This window comes from Oncorhynchus kisutch, linkage group LG7 (assembly GCF_002021735.2).
Source record: "Oncorhynchus kisutch isolate 150728-3 linkage group LG7, Okis_V2, whole genome shotgun sequence".
NCBI lineage: Eukaryota > Metazoa > Chordata > Actinopteri > Salmoniformes > Salmonidae > Oncorhynchus > Oncorhynchus kisutch.
Window position 1 is genome coordinate 47,310,454 of NC_034180.2, and position 22,365 is coordinate 47,332,818.

The 22,365-nt window shown below is 40.6% G+C and overlaps 2 protein-coding genes and 2 long non-coding RNA genes across 6 annotated transcripts; 3 read left to right on the forward strand and 1 right to left on the reverse strand.

The window, feature by feature from the left end:
* Positions 1 to 203: 203 nt before the first annotated feature.
* LOC109894681 (uncharacterized) lies at positions 204 to 5,411 on the forward strand. 2 transcript variants are annotated; one of them, XR_004210672.1, is made up of 6 exons: positions 204 to 1,134; positions 1,385 to 1,678; positions 1,781 to 2,035; positions 3,482 to 3,509; positions 4,199 to 4,359; positions 4,456 to 5,411. XR_004210672.1 is itself a non-coding variant. In XM_020488334.2 (5 exons), exons 1-5 carry the CDS (start codon positions 1,086 to 1,088, stop codon positions 4,600 to 4,602), a joined length of 906 nt encoding a protein of 301 aa, XP_020343923.1. In that variant the 5' UTR covers positions 210 to 1,085; the 3' UTR covers positions 4,603 to 5,407. The 2 variants fall into 2 exon arrangements, 1 of the variants encoding a protein (XP_020343923.1); XM_020488334.2 differs by lacking the exon at positions 3,482 to 3,509 and having other exon boundaries at positions 210 to 1,134; positions 4,456 to 5,407.
* A 4,400-nt stretch (positions 5,412 to 9,811) lies between these two features.
* On the forward strand, positions 9,812 to 14,409 carry LOC109894682 (uncharacterized). 2 transcript variants are annotated; one of them, XR_004210673.1, is made up of 6 exons: positions 9,812 to 10,021; positions 10,262 to 10,350; positions 10,712 to 11,002; positions 11,130 to 11,384; positions 11,638 to 11,793; positions 11,886 to 14,409. It is a non-coding gene; the product is annotated as an uncharacterized LOC109894682 (long non-coding RNA). The 2 variants fall into 2 exon arrangements; XR_002255899.2 differs by lacking the exons at positions 9,812 to 10,021; positions 10,262 to 10,350 and adding an exon at positions 10,405 to 10,517 and having other exon boundaries at positions 11,886 to 13,209.
* A 1,770-nt stretch (positions 14,410 to 16,179) lies between these two features.
* Positions 16,180 to 18,730, reverse strand: LOC109894683 (uncharacterized). The gene is made up of 4 exons (XM_020488336.2): positions 18,443 to 18,730; positions 18,059 to 18,313; positions 17,679 to 17,839; positions 16,180 to 17,574 (listed from the first exon to the last, which is right to left on the reverse strand). Exons 1-4 carry the CDS (start codon positions 18,651 to 18,653, stop codon positions 17,467 to 17,469), a joined length of 735 nt encoding a protein of 244 aa, XP_020343925.1. The 5' UTR covers positions 18,654 to 18,730; the 3' UTR covers positions 16,180 to 17,466.
* Positions 18,731 to 19,117: 387 nt separating this feature from the next.
* LOC116374711 (uncharacterized) lies at positions 19,118 to 21,979 on the forward strand. Its single transcript, XR_004210674.1, has 2 exons — positions 19,118 to 19,207; positions 21,453 to 21,979. It is a non-coding gene; the product is annotated as an uncharacterized LOC116374711 (long non-coding RNA).
* Positions 21,980 to 22,365: the final 386 nt, after the last annotated feature.

Consider the following 22,365-nt stretch of genomic DNA (forward strand, 5'->3'; position numbering starts at 1 on the left):
GTGCCTGGCCGTGCAGTCATGAATGAACAGGGAGTACAGGAGGGGCCTGAGCACGCACCCATGAGGGGCCCCGTGTTGAGGATCAGCATGGCGGATGTGTTGTTACCTACACTTACCACCTGGGGGCAGCCCATCAGGAAGTCCAGAATCCAGTTGCAGAGGGAGGTGTTTAGTCCCAGGGTCCTTAGTTTAGTGATGAGCTTTGAAGGGCACCATGGTGCCAAACAGCTCATTCATACAAACTTTCACCCTCCCATTATTACATTGGCGGAGACTCCACCCCTTACAGTGAGACGACTCCAATTTCTCGCCGCCCTCAAGGTTGAAAGTGATTCAAACTGGACCTGACATTGTGAATGTAATTGTAGGAGTTTTTAATTGTCATGCATGGATTATATCAATAGGTCATGAAGAGATGAACAGTTTGACATGTGTTGCTGTGTTGTATGTGGAATGGAATTCCCTTTTAGAGTGACTGGGGGCGAATCCGTCTGTTGAGCTGGCTGCTTATCCTCTCCTGTCTTCAAACTGAAAGGTAACAATGTGATAATTAGATTACAGAATGTGTTAATTAGATGTCAGGATGTGCTAGTTAGATGACAGAATGTGATAATTAGATGACAGAATGTGATAGATGACAGAATGTGATAATTCGATGACAGAATGTGTGTGTGATGTTCCGGCAGAGACACATAGGACCTATTACATTTAGTCACAGAATAATGGAGTCAGATTGATAAATACATTTAATTATTCAACATAATTCTAACTAACTACACTATTTCAGATGTTAACATATTGAACAATGCTCAGTACAGTGTATCTGCAGATAACACATCACTAAGGACTTCCTTCCACCAAACCTCCACAGCACAAACCACCTTGTTTCTGATAAACCACAAGCTCTTGTATAGAAAATGCTTTGAGTGGGAAGGGGAGTTTAGTAAGCCACGGTCTATGCCCTACTTTGACTGAGAGAGCACTTATTTACTTCCTGAAAGGCATACAACTTGTAGTTTACCACCACACGGTCTCATCGTTTCGACATAGACAGGAAGTCAAACTTAATCCATCAATATTTTGAAATGAAAACTCTGTTTCTGCTACACATCTGTTGGCTGGAAATCATCACAGGTATCTAAACTCTTCATAAGTTTGACATGTAATGAGTTCTAGAGTTAAAGGAGGTATACCTCTTGGACTTGGATGTAGCTACTGGGAATCCTAGGTCTAATTATTTATCCTTCTGTAACACAAGCCATAGATTGGCATAGATGAGATACTTTGAACATGTGTGATCTGAACACAAACCATGGATGAGATATTGTACTTTAAAACATGTTGAAAGTTTGATTTAAATGTGAACCTGTTCCTCTCTCATTAGGAATCAGGGCAGAACCTACAGTGGACCAGTATGGGTTGAAGGGGGATTCAATATGTCTGGCTGTTGCAGAACCTGAGATTCTCAAGGGACTTAAATGGAAGACAGGCAGTGATATAATAGTTGATGATAAAGAGATCTCTCCTAAATACAAGGAAAAGGTGGATTATAACTCTGTGAACCATTCTCTGTGTATAAAGAATCTGTTGAACACAGACAGTAGAATGTACATAATAAGTGCAATTAACCAGAGAGACTGGACATATTCAACTACCACATACAGACTAAAGGTGCTGGGTGAGTTTTGTGCTGGTAGTTTCCTTTTTGTTTCTTTAACTGTATTCTCTAGACCACTCATGAATGTAGGTATCTCTTTCCCAACTCCATTGGTTCTTATAGATCATGTTCCCAAACCAGTCATGGATGTCACATCTCTCTTCAACACAAATGTGGGACTCTGTGACATCACAGTGAACTGTTCAGTTAAAGATGGCTGGCTGTTGTCTGTCTGTGGCTGGGGACAGTGTACACTGTCACAACAGTTAATGTCTCTGTCTGAGGTCAACATCATCATCTCCAATGGGAACGGGACTATCCAATGCTCCAGCAGCAACTACGTCAGCACACAGACCATCTATCAACCCATGGAGGACTGTAAGTACCATTCTAGCGTTCATTTAAGGATCTACCCGCGAGGTTAGAAGCTGAACCTCATGTTGATAATGTACAGTCATTCTGTAATACCTCTGTCATTGTTTAATACTAAATGATGCGATATCACACATTGTTAAAATATATCTACAGGATGTCAAACTTATATGCTTAGTCTTTTTATTTATTTAGAGCCAGGTCTTAAACACCCAATGTTTTGACTCTGTATTTTTTTAATTAATAACTTAATTACTAATTTCAACAACAACAAAAAATCCTAGTCAAAACATTGGGTGTTGATAAACTAAATAAATGAAAATTCTAAGCATATAACTCTGATATCCTTTGTGTGCTTTTCCCTGTGGATATATTTTTTGGAATTAGAACCACAAACATCTACTTGGAATTATTTATTGTAATCTTGGCTGCAAGGACTTTTGTTTGAACGATATGATACATGTGTATCACATCCGGCCGTGATTGGGAGTCCCATAGGGTGACGCACTATTGGCCCAGCATCGTCCGGGTTTGGCCGGGGGTTAGGCCATCATTGTAAATAAGAATTTGTTCTTAACCTCTATGGTATCGGTGTGTCCCCGCTGGACACTTGAGCTAACGTGCGCATATGTGATTAGCATGACGTTGTAAGTAACAAGAGAACATTTCCCAGGACATAGATATGTCTTATATGAGCAAGAAAGGTTAAATTATTGTTAATTTAACTGCACTGTTCATTTACAGTAGCTACATACCATACTATTGTTTGAGGATAGTGCACAACAACAAAACACTTTTATCACGGCAACTGGTTTGATACATTCATCTCTGAAGGTAAATAATGTACTTACATTCAGTAATTTTGCTATGATTTGTCACCCTGAGGGTCCCAGAGATAAAAATGTAGCATAGTTTTGTATCGATACATTTTTATAATCAAATGTAGGAACTGGGTTCTACAGTTTGAACCTCTACAGTTTGAACCCCGCCCATCTAGATGTGTGAAAGTTATTGTCTGTAGGGAAACTAATTATCCTTCATGTATGACATTCCTGGGAGTGTGTAAACATATATTTTTTATTACCATATCATTTTTGTATGTTTTCCATAGTTACGTACTTGAAAATGTAACAATTGACCAATTCGGCACATTTGGGCAGACTTGATACAACACTTTGAACAGTAATGCAATGGTCCATTGCACATATACTGCTGTATATACACATACACAACATCAAAACTGCGACTAGACTCCTAAGTGATATAACGGCCTTTCTCTTGCATTTCAAAGAAGGAACAAAAAATAAAATATAAAATGCGTATTTTTTAAAATTGTATTATCTTTTACCTGATCTAATGTGTTATATTCTCCTACATTAGTTTCACATTTCCACAAACTTCAAAGTGTTTCCTTTTCAAATGGTATCAATAATATGCATATCCTTGCTTCAGGTCCTGAGCTACAGGCAGTTAGATTTGGGTATGTTTTGAGTTTTCAAATTTCTTGTTTTTGTTAGTTATTTCATGTATAGTTGTCTTTATTAAAAACATGAATAACCACCATGCTGCATTTTGGTCCGCCTCTCCTTCAGATGAAGAAAACTGTTACAGTACTTAAGTAAAAATAGTTTAAAGTACTATATAAGTAGTTTTTTGGGGGGGTATCTGTACTATACTTTACTATTTATATGTTTGATAATTTTTACTTTTACTTGACTACATTCCTAAAAAAAAAATATGTACTATTTACTCCATACATTTTCCTGACACCCAAAACTACTCGTTACATTTTGAACGCAGAGCAGGACAAGAAAATGGTCCATTCACACACTTATGAAGAGAACATCCCTGATCATCCTTACTGCCTATGATCTGGTGGACTCACGAAACACACATGCTTCGTTTGTAAATTATGTCTGAGTGTTGGAGAGTACCCCTGGCTGGTTTGCTTAAATGTTGAAAGTACTTTTACTTTTGATACCTAAGTATATTTTAGCAATTACATTTACTATGATACTTAAGTATATTTAAAAACAAACACTTTTAAACTTCAACACAAGTAGTATTTTTCTGGGTGACTTTCACTTTTACTTTAGTCATTTTCTATTAAGGTATCTTTACTTTTATTAAATGTGTGACAATTGGGACTTTTTCCACCACTGATCTCAGGTATTGGTGAGAAGGATGCCAAAGCTTCAGCATTATCAGTCAGGACCATTGCGGCCAATATTGTTCGATCAGTGATTGTCTGTGTTGGATTGGCAGTCACCATAATGGCCATTAACAAGATCAAGAGATGGATATCCTCAAAAGAAGATGACTCAACTCAGGTACTTCCTGTGAAATGGCTTCTTTTCATTTTATTATTTTACTTTGTAAGCTTTGTTGAATTAAGATTTGATGTTATTGTAATGTCTCATCTTTAGGAATTCATTGTTGAAGTCGCTGACACCACAGTGAATGTTTCAGCAGAGGTGAGGCCAGAACCACTGGGCCCTCCTGAGGTAAAAAAACACTTCACAGAAATGTGCAGAAACCAGGACAGCAACACTGAATGGACTTCACCCAATTGACCAGCATTTTGTATGATATGCTGTAATACCATGGGACAAATATTGAACACATTTAATTTAGTATTATCTGCAGTGTATATTTGCTTAAAGGGAGAGCCGTGTCGGGTCGACTTCAACAACAACTAAGAGCATTGAAGCATGAGGCTAAACTCTGCATGTTTTGATGTGAAGCACACCCTTCACATCAAACATATACTCTGTGAGTACAATGTCTTGCTCTGCGCTTATCTACAAATTCTGTGGTTCATTCTGCTGGTCGTGGCAACGTCATATCGCTAAGTCTCAGTTTAATGCAACTAGTGTTTTGGAATATTGAATATCACACTTCGGTTGTGTTTTTGGAATGCTGAATGTCACATTTATTTGTGTTTTTGGAATGGTGAATGTCAAACTTATTAAGTTCTTGTTTTTACCCCCAAAAATGAATAAATTATGAATTGAATCAATGAACTGAAATAAATTATTAATTGAACCATCACTGTTCAAATTCAAGATTACACAGTCAATGCAATGCTTTGTGGAATTGCTCCACATCCTGTCTAATTAAAAATAGTACCGGGTTCTGAACTTGACCTTGTGGTTAAGGCTGCTGCCTTGGTATATGTAGATTTTCCCGGCCTGTGTTGGTACGAGTCCTGGCACCTACCAGACCTACTCTGTACCTCCTTCTCTCTGTCTCCCCTTCATTTTATATGTGTCTCTGTCATTGAAATTCAATCAAATACTTTCTGTAAAATACAGGAGAGGTGTAACGGCATTCTTCCTCCTCTTCTGAGGAGGAGGAGCAGCGAGAAGGATCGGAGGACCAATGCACAGCGCGGTAAGTGTCCATAACGTTTATTTTAAGACATAATCTGAACAATATGAAATACAAAACAATAAACGTGAACATGAACGAAACAGTACCGTGTGGCAACAAACACTCACACGGAAACAAACACCCACCACTCAAAAGTGAAACCCAGGCTACCTAAGTATGATTCTCAATCAGAGACAACTAACGACACCTCTGATTGAGAACCATACTAGGCTGAACTCAAAACCCCAACATAGAAAAACACACACAGACTGCCCACCCCAACTCACACCCTGACCATACTAAATAAAGACAAAACAAAGGAAATAAAGGTCAGAACGTGACAAGAGTCCAATAAAGGAATAGTGCCTAGCAGCTGTGCCTAGAGGAAAAGCTAAATGACTTGATCACTTTCAATGTACTTGTAGCTACATAACATTTACAAAATATACATATAAATATATATGTCATTTCTTACTACTCATACTTTACAATAGTTTACACAAACTTGAACACACACAAACATATTTCATACAATGCAGTTGATGTTTTTCTCCATCTATTGGTTAATTCTAAAACTATGTCTATCAGTCTGGATGTGTACATGTGAGACAAAAGGAAGGTGAACAGTAAGCAACAAGCTGCTCTCCTTCTGGAACAATGAGAAGGACTCAGAGGGTGTTGTAATCCAGTGTCACAGATTATTGTGAAGTAGACATTTGTGACAGGCACAAGAAAAGTTTATTTTTCATGTGCATTACACTATTTTGTAAACAGTGCATTTCAATCACAGATAAAGACAGTAAGTTATTTAAGACAGAAACGATAGGAGGGAGGATGGTTGGGTGTATAACTCAAACATCTAGCAACCCAGATGATGTGTGTTTGAATTTCATCATGGATAACTTTAGCATTTTAGCTAATAATCTACCTTGCAACTAATTACTATTTTTGAGCTACTTTGCAACTACTTAGCATGTTAGTTAACCCTTCCCCTAACCTTAACTATTTAACCTAACCCTTTAATTACTTAGCTAGCATGTTAACTCGCCATTACCTTAACCCCTATCCCTAACCTTAACCCCTAGCCTAGGTAATGTTAGCCACCTAGCTAGCTTAGCTAACATTAGCGACAACAAACTGAAATTCGTGCAATGTACACAAATGCATTATAAAGAAAGAAAATGGTGTCCTACATAGGAATTGTGTTCCAAAGCCTTGCATCCATAGATCAGCCTATACATTTCTCCAGCCCTATACCTCTATTGTTTAACAAACAAATGACGGGGTGACCACCATAGAGATCCCATTAAATAGAACAATATCCCATTGTTCTAATTCCTAACGCTATGGTGACTGCTTTGTTGTTGTTCTAATTCCTAACACTATGGTGACTGCTTTGTTGTTGTTCTAATTCCTAACACTATGGTGACTGCTTTGTTGTTGTTCTAATTCCTAACGCTATGGTGACTGTTGTTGTTGTTCTAATTCCTAACGCTATGGTGACTGTTGTTGTTGTTCTAATTCCTAACACTATGGTGACTGCTTTGTTGTTGTTCTAATTCCTAACACTATGGTGACTGCTTTGTTGTTGTTCTAATTCCTAACGCTATGGTGACTGTTGTTGTTGTTCTAATTACTAACGCTATGGTGACTGTTGTTGTTGTTCTAATTCCTAACGCTATGGTGACTGTTGTTGTTGTTCTAATTCCTAACGCTATGGTGACTGCTTTGTTGTTGTTCTAATTCCTAACGCTATGGTGACTGTTGTTGTTGTTCTAATTCCTAACGCTATGGTGACTGTTGTTGTTGTTCTAATTCCTAACGCTACGGTGACTGTTGTTGTTGTTCTAATTCCTAACGCTATGGTGACTGTTGTTGTTGTTCTAATTCCTAACGCTATGGTGACTGTTGTTGTTGTTCTAATTCCTAACGCTATGGTGACTGTTGTTGTTGTTCTAATTCCTAACGCTATGGTGACTGTTGTTGTTGTTCTAATTCCTAACGCTAAGGTGACTGTTGTTGTTGTTCTAATTCCTAACGCTATGGTGACTGTTGTTGTTGTTCTAATTCCTAACGCTATGGTGACTGTTGTTGTTGTTCTAATTCCTAACGCTATGGTGACTGTTGTTGTTGTTCTAATTCCTAACGCTATGGTGACTGTTGTTGTTGTTCTAATTCCTAACGCTATGGTGACTGTTGTTGTTGTTCTAAATCCTAACACTATGGTGACTGTTGTTGTTGTTCTAATTCCTAACGCTATGGTGACTGTTGTTGTTGTTCTAATTCCTAACGCTATGGTGACTGTTGTTGTTGTTCTAATTCCTAACGCTATGGTGACTGTTGTTGTTGTTCTAATTCCTAACGCTATGGTGACTGTTGTTGTTGTTCTAATTCCTAACGCTATGGTGACTGTTGTTGTTGTTCTAATTCCTAACGCTATGGTGACCGCTTTGTTGTTTTATGAATCCTAGATTGCCCCTTTCAAGTCCCACAGAAGTATACTTTTAACATCTCTGTTCCAACAAACAGGTATCTTCCAAATTCAGAGGAAGGACAAGACACAGTAAAAAGTAGCAGGTTATTGGTACAGAGATCAAACAGCGCATTAGGAAAGTATTTAGACTCCTTCCCTTGGTCTACATATTGTTACGTTACAGCCTTATTATAATAATGCTTAAATAAATTGTTTCCCTCATCAATCTTCACACAATGCCCTATAATGACAAAGTGAAAACATGTTTTTCGAAATGTTTGCTAATTTATTCAAAATTAAAAACAGAAATAACTTATTGACATAAGTGTTCAGCCCCTTTGCTATGAGACTCAAAATTGAGCTCAGGTGCATCCTGTTTCCACTGATCATCCTTGAGCTGTTTCTCCATCTTGATTAGAGTCCACCTGTGGTAAGATCAATTAATTGGACATGATTTGGAAAGATACACAACTGTCTATATAAGGTCCCACAGTTGACAGTGCATGTCAGAACAAAAATCAGGCCTGGAGTTTGCCAAAAGGCACATAAAGGACTCTCAGACCATGAGAAACAAGATTCTCTGTTCTGATGAAATCAAGGTTGAACTCTCTGGCCTGAATGCCAAGTGTCACGTCTGATGGAAACCTGGCACCATCCCTACGGTGAACCATGGTGGTGGCAGCATCATTCTGTGGATGTTTTTCAGCGGCATGGACTGGGAGACTAGTCAGGATCGAGAGAAGGATGAAACCTGCTCCACAGCGCTGAACGTCAGACAGGGGCGAAGGTTCACCTTCTAACAAGACAACGACCCCAAGCACACAGCCAAGACAGCGCAGGAGTGGCTTCGGGACAAGTCTCTGAATGTCCTTGAGTGGCCCATACAGAGCCCGGACTTGAACACGATCGAATATCTCTGGAGAGTTTTATTTATTTCACCTTTATTTAACCAGGTAGGCTAGTTGAGAACACCTTTATTTAACCAGGTAGGCAAGTAGAGAACACCTTTATTTAACCAGGTAGGCTAGTTGAGAACACCTTTATTTAACCAGGTAGGCTAGTTGAGAACACCTTTATTTAACCAGGTAGGCAAGTTGAGAACAAGTTCTCATTTGCAACTGCGACCTGGCCAAGATAGAGCAAAGCAGTTCGACACATACAACAACAACAGAGTTACACACGGAATAAACAAACATACAGTATAAACAGTCTATATACTTTTATTGTGTCTTTGGCTATGCCGGATTAAGTGATATGACATGCTATTCTATAAAATAATTTATCCGTAATTAATATTACCTGATGGAGCTAATCATGTAAATGTAATTAACTAGAGAGTCGGGCACCACAAAATAATATTTATAGAGCTGTTATCTTCCGAATAAACTCTTAAAGACCTAGTAATATTTTACATCAATAGCAGTCAATATTAATCGTCATCTTAATTCAGTCTCATCTGAAAGTTGTAAATTCTTAGTTATCTGCACGAACCCTGGCTAACAAGTTGAATCAGCAATACAAAATTGGGTTTATTTATTGACTAAATACCTAACTAACCACACAGAATTACACATATTTAAAATCATAACTTGGGGGGGGGGGTCGATGTAAATAGTCTGGGTGGCCATTTGATTAATTGTTCAGCAGTCTTATGCTGGACCTAGACTTGGCGCTCCGGTACCACTTGCGGTGCGGTAGCAGAGAGAACAGTCCATGACTTGGGCCTGCCTCTGACACTGCCTAGTATAGAGGTCCTGGATGGCAAGAAGCTTGGCCCCAGTGATGTACTTGGCCGTATGCACTAGCCTCTGTAGAACCTTACGGTCGGATACCGAGCAGTTGCCATACCAGATGGTGATGCAACCGCTCAGGATGCTCTCGATGGTACAGCTGTAGAACTTTATGATGATCTGAGGACCCATTCCAAATCTTTTCAGTCTACCGAGGGGGAAAAGGTGTTGTTGTGCCCTCTTCACGACTGTCTTGGTGTGTTTGGACCATGCTAGTTTGTTGGTGATGTGGACACCAAGGAACTTGAAGTCGATGTGAATGGGGAAGTGTTCGGCCCTCCTTTTCCTGTAGTCCACAATCATCTCCTTCGTCTTGATAGATACAAGTCTTCCCTCTCAAACACACAACAATGATGGGTAGGTGGAACTAATACCATATTATTGCTGATTGGTACAACTATCTGATTCTACAATTTATAGAGTAAGCCTGAACTAGGGGTTCATTTGGGATTGACCATAAATCTGGGAAAATGTGGGCTCTGTTATAATGATACCACATACTAGCAAATACAACGATTTTTGTATAAAACAACTTCACAACATGTTGATGAATGAAGCCATGAGGTTTACTCTGCTGGTATTATTTATGTCCACTAGGTGGTGCAATGTCCCCCACAGTATCTGAGTAATGTGCTGAACTGATGTGACCCAATGACTGTGATGTGACATCAGAGAACCAATCAACAGTAAGTATTGTTCAGTGTGGTTGGTTTGAAGTAGAAGTGAACTCTAGTAAGCAGCATTATTAACGAACTGCACTCTGAAAGAAGAGGATCAACTTTATCTCTCATTTTCAAAAGGAATATGAATATTCTGGGGTTTCTTCTAATTTTATGGCTATGCATCACCATAGGTAACCTATTCATTATATTGTGTGGAGACATCTCTTTTGATATTGGAAGTAAACTGTAGAATGTTAACTTTGTGCACATAAAATGGGTAATTGGAAAAGGTTTGATATTAGGCAGCAAATGACTTACTGATTTAATATGTACATTAATGACTGTCAGTGAAATGCTAAATGTGATCTTGGTCCTCTCTCATTAGGAATCAGGGCAGAACCAACAGTGGACCAGTATGGGTTGAAGGGGGATTCAATATGTCTGGCTGTTGCAGAACCTCCTGAGATGATCAACGGACTTCAATGGAGGAAGGACAATGATGTAATATTTGGAGACAAAGAGATCTCTCCTAAATACAAGGAGAAGGTGGACTATAACAATGATAACCATTCTCTGTGTATTAAGAATCTAATGGAAACTGACAGTGGAATTTACATGGTAAACTACAGGAAACATTGGAAACAATCAACTACTACATATAGACTGTTAGTGGAGGGTGAGTTTTCTAAGGCTTCAGTTCTGGTCATTTGCTGTACATTTAATGTGTCTGATCAGGTTCAATAATGAATGTAGGACTAATAATTATCTGTCTCTTCTTTGGTTCTAAAAACTGTCTCTTATAGATCATGTTCCCAAACCAGTCATGGATGTCACATCTCTCTTCAACACAAGTGTGGGTTGCTGTGATGTCACAGTGAACTGTTCAGTTAAAGATGGCTGGATGTTGTCTGTCTGTGACAGCGGTCAGTGTACACTGTCACAACAGTCTCCGTCACTAACCGGTGGTAACATGACCATCTCCGTATTGACTGGAAGGATCCAATGCACCAGCAGCAACCATGTCAGCACACAGACCATCTCTCAACCCATGGAGGACTGTAAGTACCATTTAGCCTCCACCTTCACTGTGTACCTCTATCACTGTTTAATAACCTACTAATAATATCAGATGAATTCAAGTTAGGTCAAAGTTTTGACATCATTATTGTCATTCTTCTCTAGTTAAGATTGGAATAATTCTGCCTGAAACTATCATTGTATGAACACTGTTCTTAATCTGTGTGTGTGTGTGTGTGTGTGTGTGTGTGTGTGTGTGTGTGTGTGTGTGTGTGTGTGTGTGTGTGAACTCAGGTAGTGGTGAGGATGGGAAAGCCTCAGTGTTACTAGTTGTGGGTGGTGTTATTGGTGGATTACTCTTGTTATTGGTGGCTGTAGTTATGTGGTGTCAGATACATCAAACATACCAGAAGACAGAAAATCCCTAAAGAACAACATTCACTAGAAGAGGTACCTGCTCTGTCATTCATTCATCTATGCATTATACTAGACAATAGCTTTAAATAACGATCATTTAAATGTTTCATCTCCATTGTTCCAAGAGTTTACAACTCAGTGAACACTTCACCAGGTAGAGGAAAACCACACCACTCTCCTGACCAGAACCACAGCACTCTCCTGACCAGAACCACAGCACTCTCCTGACCAGAACCACAGCACTCTCCTGGCCAGAACCACAGCCCTCTCCTGAGTAGAACCACAGCACTCTCCTGGCCAGAACCACAGCCCTCTCCTGAGTAGAACCACAGCACTCTCCTGTCCAGAACCACAGCACTCTCCTGTCCAGAACCACACCACTCTCCTGTCCAGAACCACACCACTCTCCTGACCAGAACCACAGCACTCTCCTGTCCAGAACCACAGCACTCTCCTGTCCAGAACCATAGCACTATCCTATCCAGAACCACAACCACAGCACTCTCCTGTCCAGAACCATAGCACTATCCTGTCCAGAACCACAGCACTATCCTGTCCAGAACCACAGCACTATCCTGTCCAGAACCACAGCACTATCCTGTCCAGAACCACATCACTCTCCAGAGATACAGACTGTCTATTTCACTGAGAGGAACCAGCACCAGCAGAACACCTCCAAGTTGAAACAGGAAGCGCTTCTCCAGACATTAGACCAAAAGAACAGAGAATAACTGCCTCTGAACTGCATCATCTCATTGAGTCACTGAGTTACATCAGTTCTTGACCTTGTACAGAAACCACGGGACATTGCACCACCTAGTGGACATCAATAATACCAGCAGAGTAAACCTCATGGCTTCATTCATCAACATGTGTCTAGATTCATCAACATGTTGGGAAGTTGTTTTAGACCAAGATATTTACATGTTCTAGTATGTGTTATTACTATACCACAAAGCCCACGTTTTTCCAGATTTGTCCAATCCTAAATGAACCCCTGGCTCAGGTTTACACCACATTGATTGTAGGATCAGATAGGTGTACCAGTCAGCAGTAACATGGTATTAGTTCCACCTACCCATCAATGTTGTGTATATAAGAGGTCAGACTTGACCTCATTAGGCCACCGTATATGGATTCTTTAACACATTTGATCTGTCAAGCCATCAAAGTCATACGTCTTTTTTAAAGAATTTGTTCCTAACTGACCTGCCAAGTTAAATACAGGTTCAATAAAACAAATAGATAGCAGTCATCTTTTTAACTGGGACACAAGTATTTATAATCTCTGTACCAATAACCTGATACTTTTTACTCTGCCTTGTCCTTCCTCTGAGTTTGGAAGACACTGGTAGCTACACTACATGACCAAAAGTATGTGGACACCTGCTGTTCAAACATCTCATTCCAAAATCATGGGCATTAACATGGAGTTGGTCCTCCCTTTGCTGCTTTAACAGCCTCCACTCTTCTGGGAAGGCTTTCCACTAGATGTTGGCACATTGCTGCAGGGACTTGCTTCCATTCAGCCACAAGAGCATTAGTGAGGTCAGGCACTGTTGAGCGATTAGGTCTGGCTCGCAGGTGTTCGATGGGATTGAGGTCAGGGTTCTCTGCAGGCCAGTCAACTTCTTCCACACCTATCTCGACAAACCATTTCTGTATGGACCTCGCTTTGTTTACGGGGGCATTTTCATGCTGAAACAGGAAAGGGCCTTCCCCAGACTATTGCCATAAAGTTGGAAACACAGAATTGTCTAGAATGTAATTGTATGATGTAGCATTAAGATTTCCCTTCACTGGAACTAAGGGGCCTAGCCTGAACCATTCAAAACAGCCCCAGACAATTATTCCTCCTCCACCAAACTTTACAGTTGGCACTATGCATTGGGGCAGGTAGTGTTCACTTTGCAACCGCCAAACCCAGACTTCCAGATGGTGAAGTGTGAATCCTCACTCCAGGGAACGCTTTTCCAGAGTCCAATGGAGGCGAGCTTTACACCACCGACCCTTGGCATTGCTCATGGTGATTTTAGGCTTGGGTGCGGCTGCTCGGCCATGGAAACCTATTTCATGAAGGTCCCAACCAACAGTTTTTGTGCTTACGTTTCTTCCAGACAGGTGTCTTTTATACACTCCCTTTAAGAGTGTGCTCCTAATCTCAGCTCATTACCTGAATAAAAGACACCTGGGAGCCAGAAATCTTTCTGATTGAGAGGGGGTCAAATACTTATTTCCCTCATTAAAATTCAAATCAATTTATAACAATTTTGATATGCGTTTTTCTGGATTTTTGTTGTTATTCTGTTATTCTGTTGTTGTTATTTAGTCCTGAGGTGCTGACCTGTTGCACCCTCTTCAACCACTGTGATTATTATTATTTGACCCTGCTGGTCATCTATGAACATTTGAATATCTTGGCCATGTTCTGTTATAATCTCCACCCGGCACAGCCAGAAGAGGACTGGCCACCCCTCATAGCCTGGTTCCTCTAGGTTTCTTCCTAGATTCTGGCTTTCCTAGGAAGTTTTTCCTAGCCATCATGCTTCTACACCTGCATTGCATGCTGTTTGGGGTTTTAGACTGGGTTTCTGTACAGCACTTTGTGATGTCAGCTGATGTAAGAAGGGCTTTATAAATACATTTGATTGATTGATTGATCTAGTGGTTAAATCAGACTTTTAAAGATTTATATTGATTCATTTTTTTCATATTCCTAGTCAACAGGTACATTGAAACAGCAAGGTGTGTTTACATCATTCACACTTCTTACAGGTTCCTTCAAGGCTGCACATTCAACAGATCAACAGGTCATCAGGTCAACAGGACATCAGGTCAACAGATCAACACGTCATCAGGTTAACAGGTCATCAAAATGGCCAAGATACAAAAAAGCAAAAGTGCATGTTGATACCTCATGAGGTATAACTGCCGTACCCCATCACACCCCAAAATATAAGCTGCTTTACTTCATTGTAGTAAACAATGTAATTGCAAAGAAAAACTGGTTAAAACTTCTTATGGCTTGAATCCCGTTAAAGGGATCGATATGACAACAGCCAGTGAAAGTGCAGGGCGCCAAATTCAAAACAACAGAAATACCATAATTAAAATTCCTCAAACATACAAGTATTTTACACCATTTTAAAGATAGATTTTCTGTAAATCCAGCCACGGTGTCCGATTTCAAAAAGGCTTTACGATGAAAGCACACCAAACGATTATGTTAGGTCAGCACCTAGTCACAGAAAACACAGCCATTTTTTTCCAGCCAACGAGAGGAGTCACAAAAAGCAGAAATGGAGAGAAAATGAATCATTAACCATTGATCTTCATCAGATGACACTCATAGGACATCATGTTACACTATACATGTATGTTTTGTTCGATAAAGTTCATATTTATATAAATAAAATCTCAGTATACATTGGCGCGTTATGTTCAGTCGTTCCAAAACATCCGGTGATTTTGCAGAGAGCCACATCAATTTACAGAAATACTCATCATGTTGATGAAAATACAAGTGTTATGCATGAATCTTTAGATAAACTTCTCCTTAATGCAACCGCTGTGTCAAATTTCGAAAAAGCTTTACTGAAGAAGCACACAATGGAATAATCTGAGTACAGCGCTCAGATAACAAAACCAGCCATACAGATATCCGTCAGAAAATAAGTCATAAATAACATTATAAATATTCACTTACCTTTGATGATCTTCATCAGAATGCACTCCCAGTGTTCGATTTGTTTGATAAAGTCCATCATTTATGTCCAAATACCTCCTTTTTGTTCGCACGTTTATCCCAGTAATCCAAATTCATGAGGTGCGAGCAGACGAAAAGTCAAAAAGTTCCGTTACAGTTCGTAGAAACATGTCAAACGAAGTATAGAATCAATCTTTAGGATGTTTTTAACATAAATCTTCAATAATGTTCCAACCGGAGAATTCCTTTGTCTGTAGAAATGCAATGGAACGCAAGCTACCTCTCACGTGAACGTGCGTGGTAAGCTCATGCCACTCTGGCAGACCTCTGACTCATTCAGCTCCCATTCCCCCCTCCATCACAGTAGAAGCATCAAACAAGGTTCTAAAGACTGTTGACATCTAGTGGAAGCCTTAGGAAGTGCAAGATGACCCCATAGACACTGTATATTCGATAGGCAATGAGTTGAAAAACTACAAACCTCAGATTTCCCACTTCCTGGTTGTTTTTTTTCTATGGTTTTTGCCTGCCATTTGTGTTCTGTTATACTCACAGACATCATTCAAACAGTTTTAGAAACTTCAGAGTGTTTTCTATCCAATCTACTAATAATATGCATATATTAGCTTCTGGGACTGAGTAGCAGGTAGTTTACTCTGGGCACCTTATTCATCCGAGCTACTCAATACTGCCCCAGCCATAAGAAGTTTTAAACATGGTTAAAATTATAATTTTGATATCATGGATGGTCAGTCCTTGCATCCATAGCCTATACATTTGAGAGTGGTTACATTTCTCCAGCCCTGTCCCTCAACTGTTTACCATACAATTAATGTGTCAAAGAATCCATCTACAGTCGCCTGACTAGGTCAAGTCTACCCTCTCATATACACAACATTGATGGGTAGGTGGAACTAATACTAATGTTACTGCTGACTGGTACACCTATCTGATCCTACAATCAATGTGGTGTAAACCTGAGCAAGGGGTTCATTTAGGATTGGACAAATCTGGAAAAACGTGGGCTTTGTGGTATAGTAATAACACATACTAGAACATGTAAATATCTTGGTCTAAAACAACTTCCCAACATGTTGATGAATCTAGACACATGTTGATGAATGAAGCCATGAGGTTTACTCTGCTGGTATTATTGATGTCCACTAGGTGGTGCAATGTCCCGTGGTTTCTGTAAAAGGTCAAGAACTGATGTAACTCAGTGACTCAATGAGATGATGCAGTTCAGAGGCAGTTATTCTGTTCTTTTGGTCTAATGTCTGGAGAAGCGCTTCCTGTTTCAACTTGGAGATGTTCTGCTGGTGCTGGTTCTTCTCAGTGAAGTAGACAGTCTGTATCTCTGGAGAGTGATGTGGTTCTGGTCAGGAGAGTGCTGTGGTTCTGGAAAGGAGAGTGGTGTGGTTCTGGAAAGGAGAGTGGTGTGGTTCTGGACAGGAGAGTGCTGTGGTTCTGGAAAGGAGAGTGGTGTGGTTCTGGTCAGGAGAGGGCTGTGGTTCTGGACAGGAGAGGGCTGTGGTTCTGGACAGGAGAGTGCTGTGGTTCTGGTCAAGAGAGTGCTGTGGTTCTGGTCAAGAGAGTGCTGTGGTTCTGGTCAGGAGAGGGCTGTGGTTCTGGTCAGGAGAGGGCTGTGGTTCTGGTCAGGAGAGGGCTGTGGTTCTGGTCAGGAGAGTGCTGTGGTTCTGGTCAGGAGAGTGCTGTGGTTCTGGTCAAGAGAGTGCTGTGGTTCTGGTCAGGAGAGTGCTGTGGTTCTGGTCAGGAGAGTGCTGTGGTTCTGGTCAGGAGAGTGCTGTGGTTCTGGTCAGGAGAGTGCTGTGGTTCTGGACAGGAGAGTGCTGTGGTTCTGGACAGGAGAGTGCTGTGGTTCTGGTCAGGACAGTGGTGTGGTTCTGGTCAGGAGAGTGCTGTGGTTCTGGTCAGGAGAGTGCTGTGGTTCTGGACAGGAGAGTGCTGTGGTTCTGGACAGGAGAGGGCTGTGGTTCTGGTCAGGAGAGTGCTGTGGTTCTGGTCAGGAGAGTGCTGTGGTTCTGGTCAGGAGAGTGGTGTGGTTCTTCTCTCCCTGGTGAAGTCTTCACTGCTCTTGGAACAATGACCTGTTTGGAGATGAAACATTACAACATTTAAATTATTACAATGATTGTTATTTAAAACTATTGTCTAGTATAATGCATAGATGAATGAATGACAGAGCAGGTACCTCTTCTAGTTGACTTTGTTCTTTAGAGATTTTCTGTCTTCTGGTATGTTTGATGTATCCAACACCAAGAAACACAGCAACTAGGAGTAATATACCAGTACCAGAAACACAACCCACAATGGTGCCAACTGGTAACACTGAGGCTTTCACATTACCACTACCTGAGTTCACACACACAAACACACACACACACACACACAGATTAAGAACAGTGTTCATACAATGATAGTTTCAGGCAGAATTATTCCAATCTTAACTAGAGAAGAATGACAATAATGATGTCAAAACTTTGACCTAACTTGAATTCATCTGATATTATTAGTAGGTTATTAAACAGTGATAGAGGTACACAGTGAAGGTGGAGGCTAAATGGTACTTACAGTCGTCCATGGGTTGAGAGATGGTCTGTGTGCTGACGTGGTTGCTGCTGGTGCATTGGATCCTTCCAGTCAATACGGAGATGGTCATGTTACCACCGGTTAGTGACGGAGACTGTTGTGACAGTGTACACTGACCGCTGTCACAGACAGACAACATCCAGCCATCTTTAACTGAACAGTTCACTGTGACATCACAGCAACCCACACTTGTGTTGAAGAGAGATGTGACATCCATGACTGGTTTGGGAACATGATCTATATTAGAGACAGTTTTTAGAACCAAAGAAGAGACAGATAATTATTAGTCCTACATTCATTATTGAACCTGATCAGAAACATTAAATGTACAGCAAATGACCAGAACTGAAGCCTTAGAAAACTCACCCTCCACTAACAGTCTATATGTAGTAGTTGATTGTTTCCAATGTTTCCTGTAGTTTACCATGTAAATTCCACTGTCAGTTTCCATTAGATTCTTAATACACAGAGAATGGTTATCATTGTTATAGTCCACCTTCTCCTTGTATTTAGGAGAGATCTCTTTGTCTCCAAATATTACATCATTGTCCTTCCTCCATTGAAGTCCGTTGATCATCTCAGGAGGTTCTGCAACAGCCAGACATATTGAATCCCCCTTCAACCCATACTGGTCCACTGAAGGTTCTGCCCTGATTCCTAATGAGAGAGGAACAGGTTCACATTTAGCATTTCACTGACAGTCATTAATGTACATATTAAATCAGTAAATCATTTGCTGCCTATAAAAACTTTTCCAATTACCCATTTTATGTGCACAAAGTTTACATTCTACAGTTTAATTCCAATATCAAAAGAGATGTCTCCACACAATGTAATGAATAGGTTACCTATGGTGATGCATAGCCATAAAATGAGAAGAAAACCCAGAATATTCATATTCCTTTTGAAAATGAGAGAGAAAGTTTCCCTTCTTCTTTCACAGCGCAGTCGCTGAATAATGCTGCTTAATATATATCACTGCGACTTTAAACCACCTCTTCAGAATCAGGCCTGAACAATACTTACTGTTGATTGGTTCTCGGCCAAAGTAGGTGGTTTCTGGAGAGGCAAGTAGCCTTGTGGGTTACAGCGTTGGGGCGGTAAACGACATCAAATCCCCGGGCTGACAAGGTAAACATGTCGTTCTGCCCCTGAACAAGGCAGTTGTCGCTGTGTTTTTTAACGTTAGACCTTAATGTTAAGGCTAAATTGGGAACCGATCTCTTATCTGATTATGTTTACATATGTGCTAGTAATACACGCATTTGCAGTGTGGTAAGTTACAGTATATTCATGTTTAGCTAATGTGGGCAGTGTTTCCAACTTAGCGACTTTGTCGCTATATTTAGCGTTTATTCAGACCCCTCTAGCGAGACTTTTTCAAAAAAGCGACTAGCGACAAATCTAGCGACTTTTTCTGGTGTTATTGGAGACTCTGACGTGAAAGCACCTATCGTTCTTACTCTTCTCAACGAGCAGCGGGTGCTGCCGTGGGCCCCACACCGTCCCAAAGCACTCACAGGCGGCCCAGAGGAGATGTTCACCCCTCCACGTCCAGACTGAAAATGAAGCCGCCGGAACTGATTTCTGCCCAGGTTTACATTCAGTGCGGGATGTAAATGTATAAAAACTAAACTAAAAATATAACGTAAATAATCAAATAAAAAACTAACTCCGCCAGTGTCTGTTTTGGGTCACTTTTGCCGGTCCCAAGCCCGGATAAAGGAGGAGGGTTGGAATTGTGACATTATAAAACCCAGAATCGACAGAAGAAAGTTAATTTGTTGTAGTTCTAAACATATTTAGGGTGTTTTTTACTCACTTTTTGTCTTAATTCAAGGGGCTTTATTGACATGGGAAACACATGTTAACATTGCCAAAGCAAGTGAGGTAGATTATATACAAAAGTAAACATTAAATCAGTAAGTCATTTGCTGCCTAAAATCAAACTTTTTCCAAATACCCATTTTATGTGCACAAAGTATTATTTCTAGAGTTCAAGTCCAAAATCAAAAGAGATTCCTCCACACAATAAATATAGATAATATATTAAATGTTACCTGTGTTGATATTTAGCAATAGAACGAGAAGAAACTCCAGAATACTCATGTTACTTTTGGAAATGAGAGATGTAATATTCTGTCAGAGTGCTGTCGCCTAGTATTGCAGTGATGAACCAGGCCTTTATGGAACATTCGAGAACGGAGATCCAGTCATACACTTGTAACTCGGGCCGCAGGGTAGCCTAGTGGTTAGAGCGTTGGGCTAGTAACCGGAAGGTTACCTGGAAACACGGCCATGTCCGACTTAATTACGTCCAGATTGCAAGTCAGGAAATTTCGGTTTCCTAGTTCCCGCTGGGGCATCTTGTGGCGTTGCCAGACTGCTGGGCGGCGGTCTTCCCACGTAACATTAACTGCAGTTTAACTGAAAGACAACTCCACTAGCATGCTCAACACCAACCATTTAAAATGGGCAACTAAAATAATTCCATTCCCGATGCAAATGCAGTTTGTCTGTTATTGCTCAAATATGGTCTTCTCCTGGCAGACCATCCAAAATAGAAAAAGCAAGGAAATGTATAAATGTGCTTATGTGCATATACATTTCCATTTCCTTGCAAAACGGCGTTTTAAGCAATAAACACATTGTTTATACATTTCCTTGCTTTTTCTATTTTGGATGGTCTGCCAGCCCTCACCGGCACCCTGGGTGATCCAGGAGAAGACAAGGGAGCTTCAGTGGACCCTCCTGGTGGGTGAGCAGGACATACAGGAGGAGGAGTGGTATGGGGACGAGGTAGTTCTGTATGGAACGCCGTTTTGGCCTTAAAGCACGTGGTCAAAACGCGATCTTTTTAATGCTCCGTGTGTGAAGTGAATAGGTGCAGTTTGGGGCGAGGAGATGGACGGAAGCAAAACTGTTACAATAGCAGCACCCTCTATTTGCCATATACAGTCAAGCTTTCCTTGACTTTCATCCTCCACCCAATTAACTATTACTATTAACTATTACCTCCCTACACACCTGAAATCAGTTTTGTTCGTGTGACAATTTTTTTGCAGTTCTGTACCTTAAAAAAATGAATGAAATGAAAAGTTAATGAAAAAATAAAATCTCTATATATAACATTTTTTATTCGTTTCCAATCGTTCTGATTTTGATGTGACGTCATGTAGTAACATTTCTCATTTATGTATTTATTTGTGATGCTATACGTGATATGATCCTGCTGTTGTCACATGCTACACATACGTGTGCACATGCATCCATCAATCCAATGTTATCATGATTTGTTATCAGGGATTTTATACTTTAGTAATCCACAATGACCTGGTGTTGTCTAATAATGACATTATCTTCCATATTCCTACAGATACCTTGTAACTGGAGATTCTTTCAAAATGATTTCCTACAGTTCCCATGTCGGGCTCTGCAAGGTTAGGTGACCAGGGCCATCTGGGACTGCCTCCTGGAGGAATTCAGGTGTGTGAAGGCTACCAGTGTCCTGCATAACTTCATGAGGTTGGACATGAGGACCAGGAGGGGATCTGCAGCTCACCGCCGTGTGCCAGAGGAGAAGTCTGCTGCTCTGCAGGAAGTTTCCAGGATGGGGTCCAACAACGCAGCAAAGGGAGGCTATCCAGGAGATCTTCAGCTTCTACTTCTTTGAAGAGGGTGCTGTTCCCTGGCAACATCAGACACTACACACAACCAAAGACTCTTCTATTTATTTTTTTGGACTTAAAGCTCAAAGTTTGTGGACCACAAATGGATAGAAGAAGAATATTAATATAACTCTGTTGCACTTGACTATGTTCTTGCCTATTAGTTGAACTGTACTGTATTATACACTTTCCCTGCAATTCTCTGAATAAAAATGTCAATTTCAAGGTGACGCAACGCCTGGTTATACTGCGTTTCTGTCTAAATGTATAGTGTCTAGAGCCATGGCATCATAATGATGGTAATAAGAGGTGGATTAATTCGGGTGGGACTGTGTAGGACCTCACTGAAGGCCCAGGCCCCAGGCCCACGGCACGCCACTGGTCTCTCACATGGGTAGGCAGACCATTCCATAAAAATGGAGCTCTATAGGAGAAAGCCCTGCTTCCAGCTGTTTGCTTAGAAATTCTAGGGACAATTAGGAGGCCTGCGTCTTGTGACCGCAGTGTTTGTGTAGGTATGTACGGCAGGACCAAATCAGAGAGATAGGTAGGAGCAAGCCCATGTAATGCTTTGTAGGTTAGCAGTAAAACCTTGAAATCAGCCCTTGCCTTGCTAGGAAG

What these genes read in the sequence shown, in the direction of transcription:
- LOC109894681 (XM_020488334.2), top strand. Translation starts at nt 1,086, where the DNA reads ATGAAAACTCTGTTTCTGCTACACATCTGTTGGCTGGAAATCATCACA. An exon ending in CTATCAACCCATGGAGGACT is followed by an intron (nt 2,036 to 4,198) that starts GTAAGTACCATT and finishes CACTGATCTCAG; the next exon opens with GTATTGGTGAGAAGGATGCC. An exon ending in AAGAAGATGACTCAACTCAG is followed by an intron (nt 4,360 to 4,455) that starts GTACTTCCTGTG and finishes TCTCATCTTTAG; the next exon opens with GAATTCATTGTTGAAGTCGC.
- LOC109894683 (XM_020488336.2), bottom strand. Translation starts at nt 18,653, where the DNA reads ATGATCAACGGACTTCAATGGAGGAAGGACAATGATGTAATATTTGGA. An exon ending in ATATAGACTGTTAGTGGAGG is followed by an intron (nt 18,314 to 18,442) that starts GTGAGTTTTCTA and finishes TCTCTAATATAG; the next exon opens with ATCATGTTCCCAAACCAGTC. An exon ending in CTCTCAACCCATGGACGACT is followed by an intron (nt 17,840 to 18,058) that starts GTAAGTACCATT and finishes GTGTGAACTCAG; the next exon opens with GTAGTGGTAATGTGAAAGCC.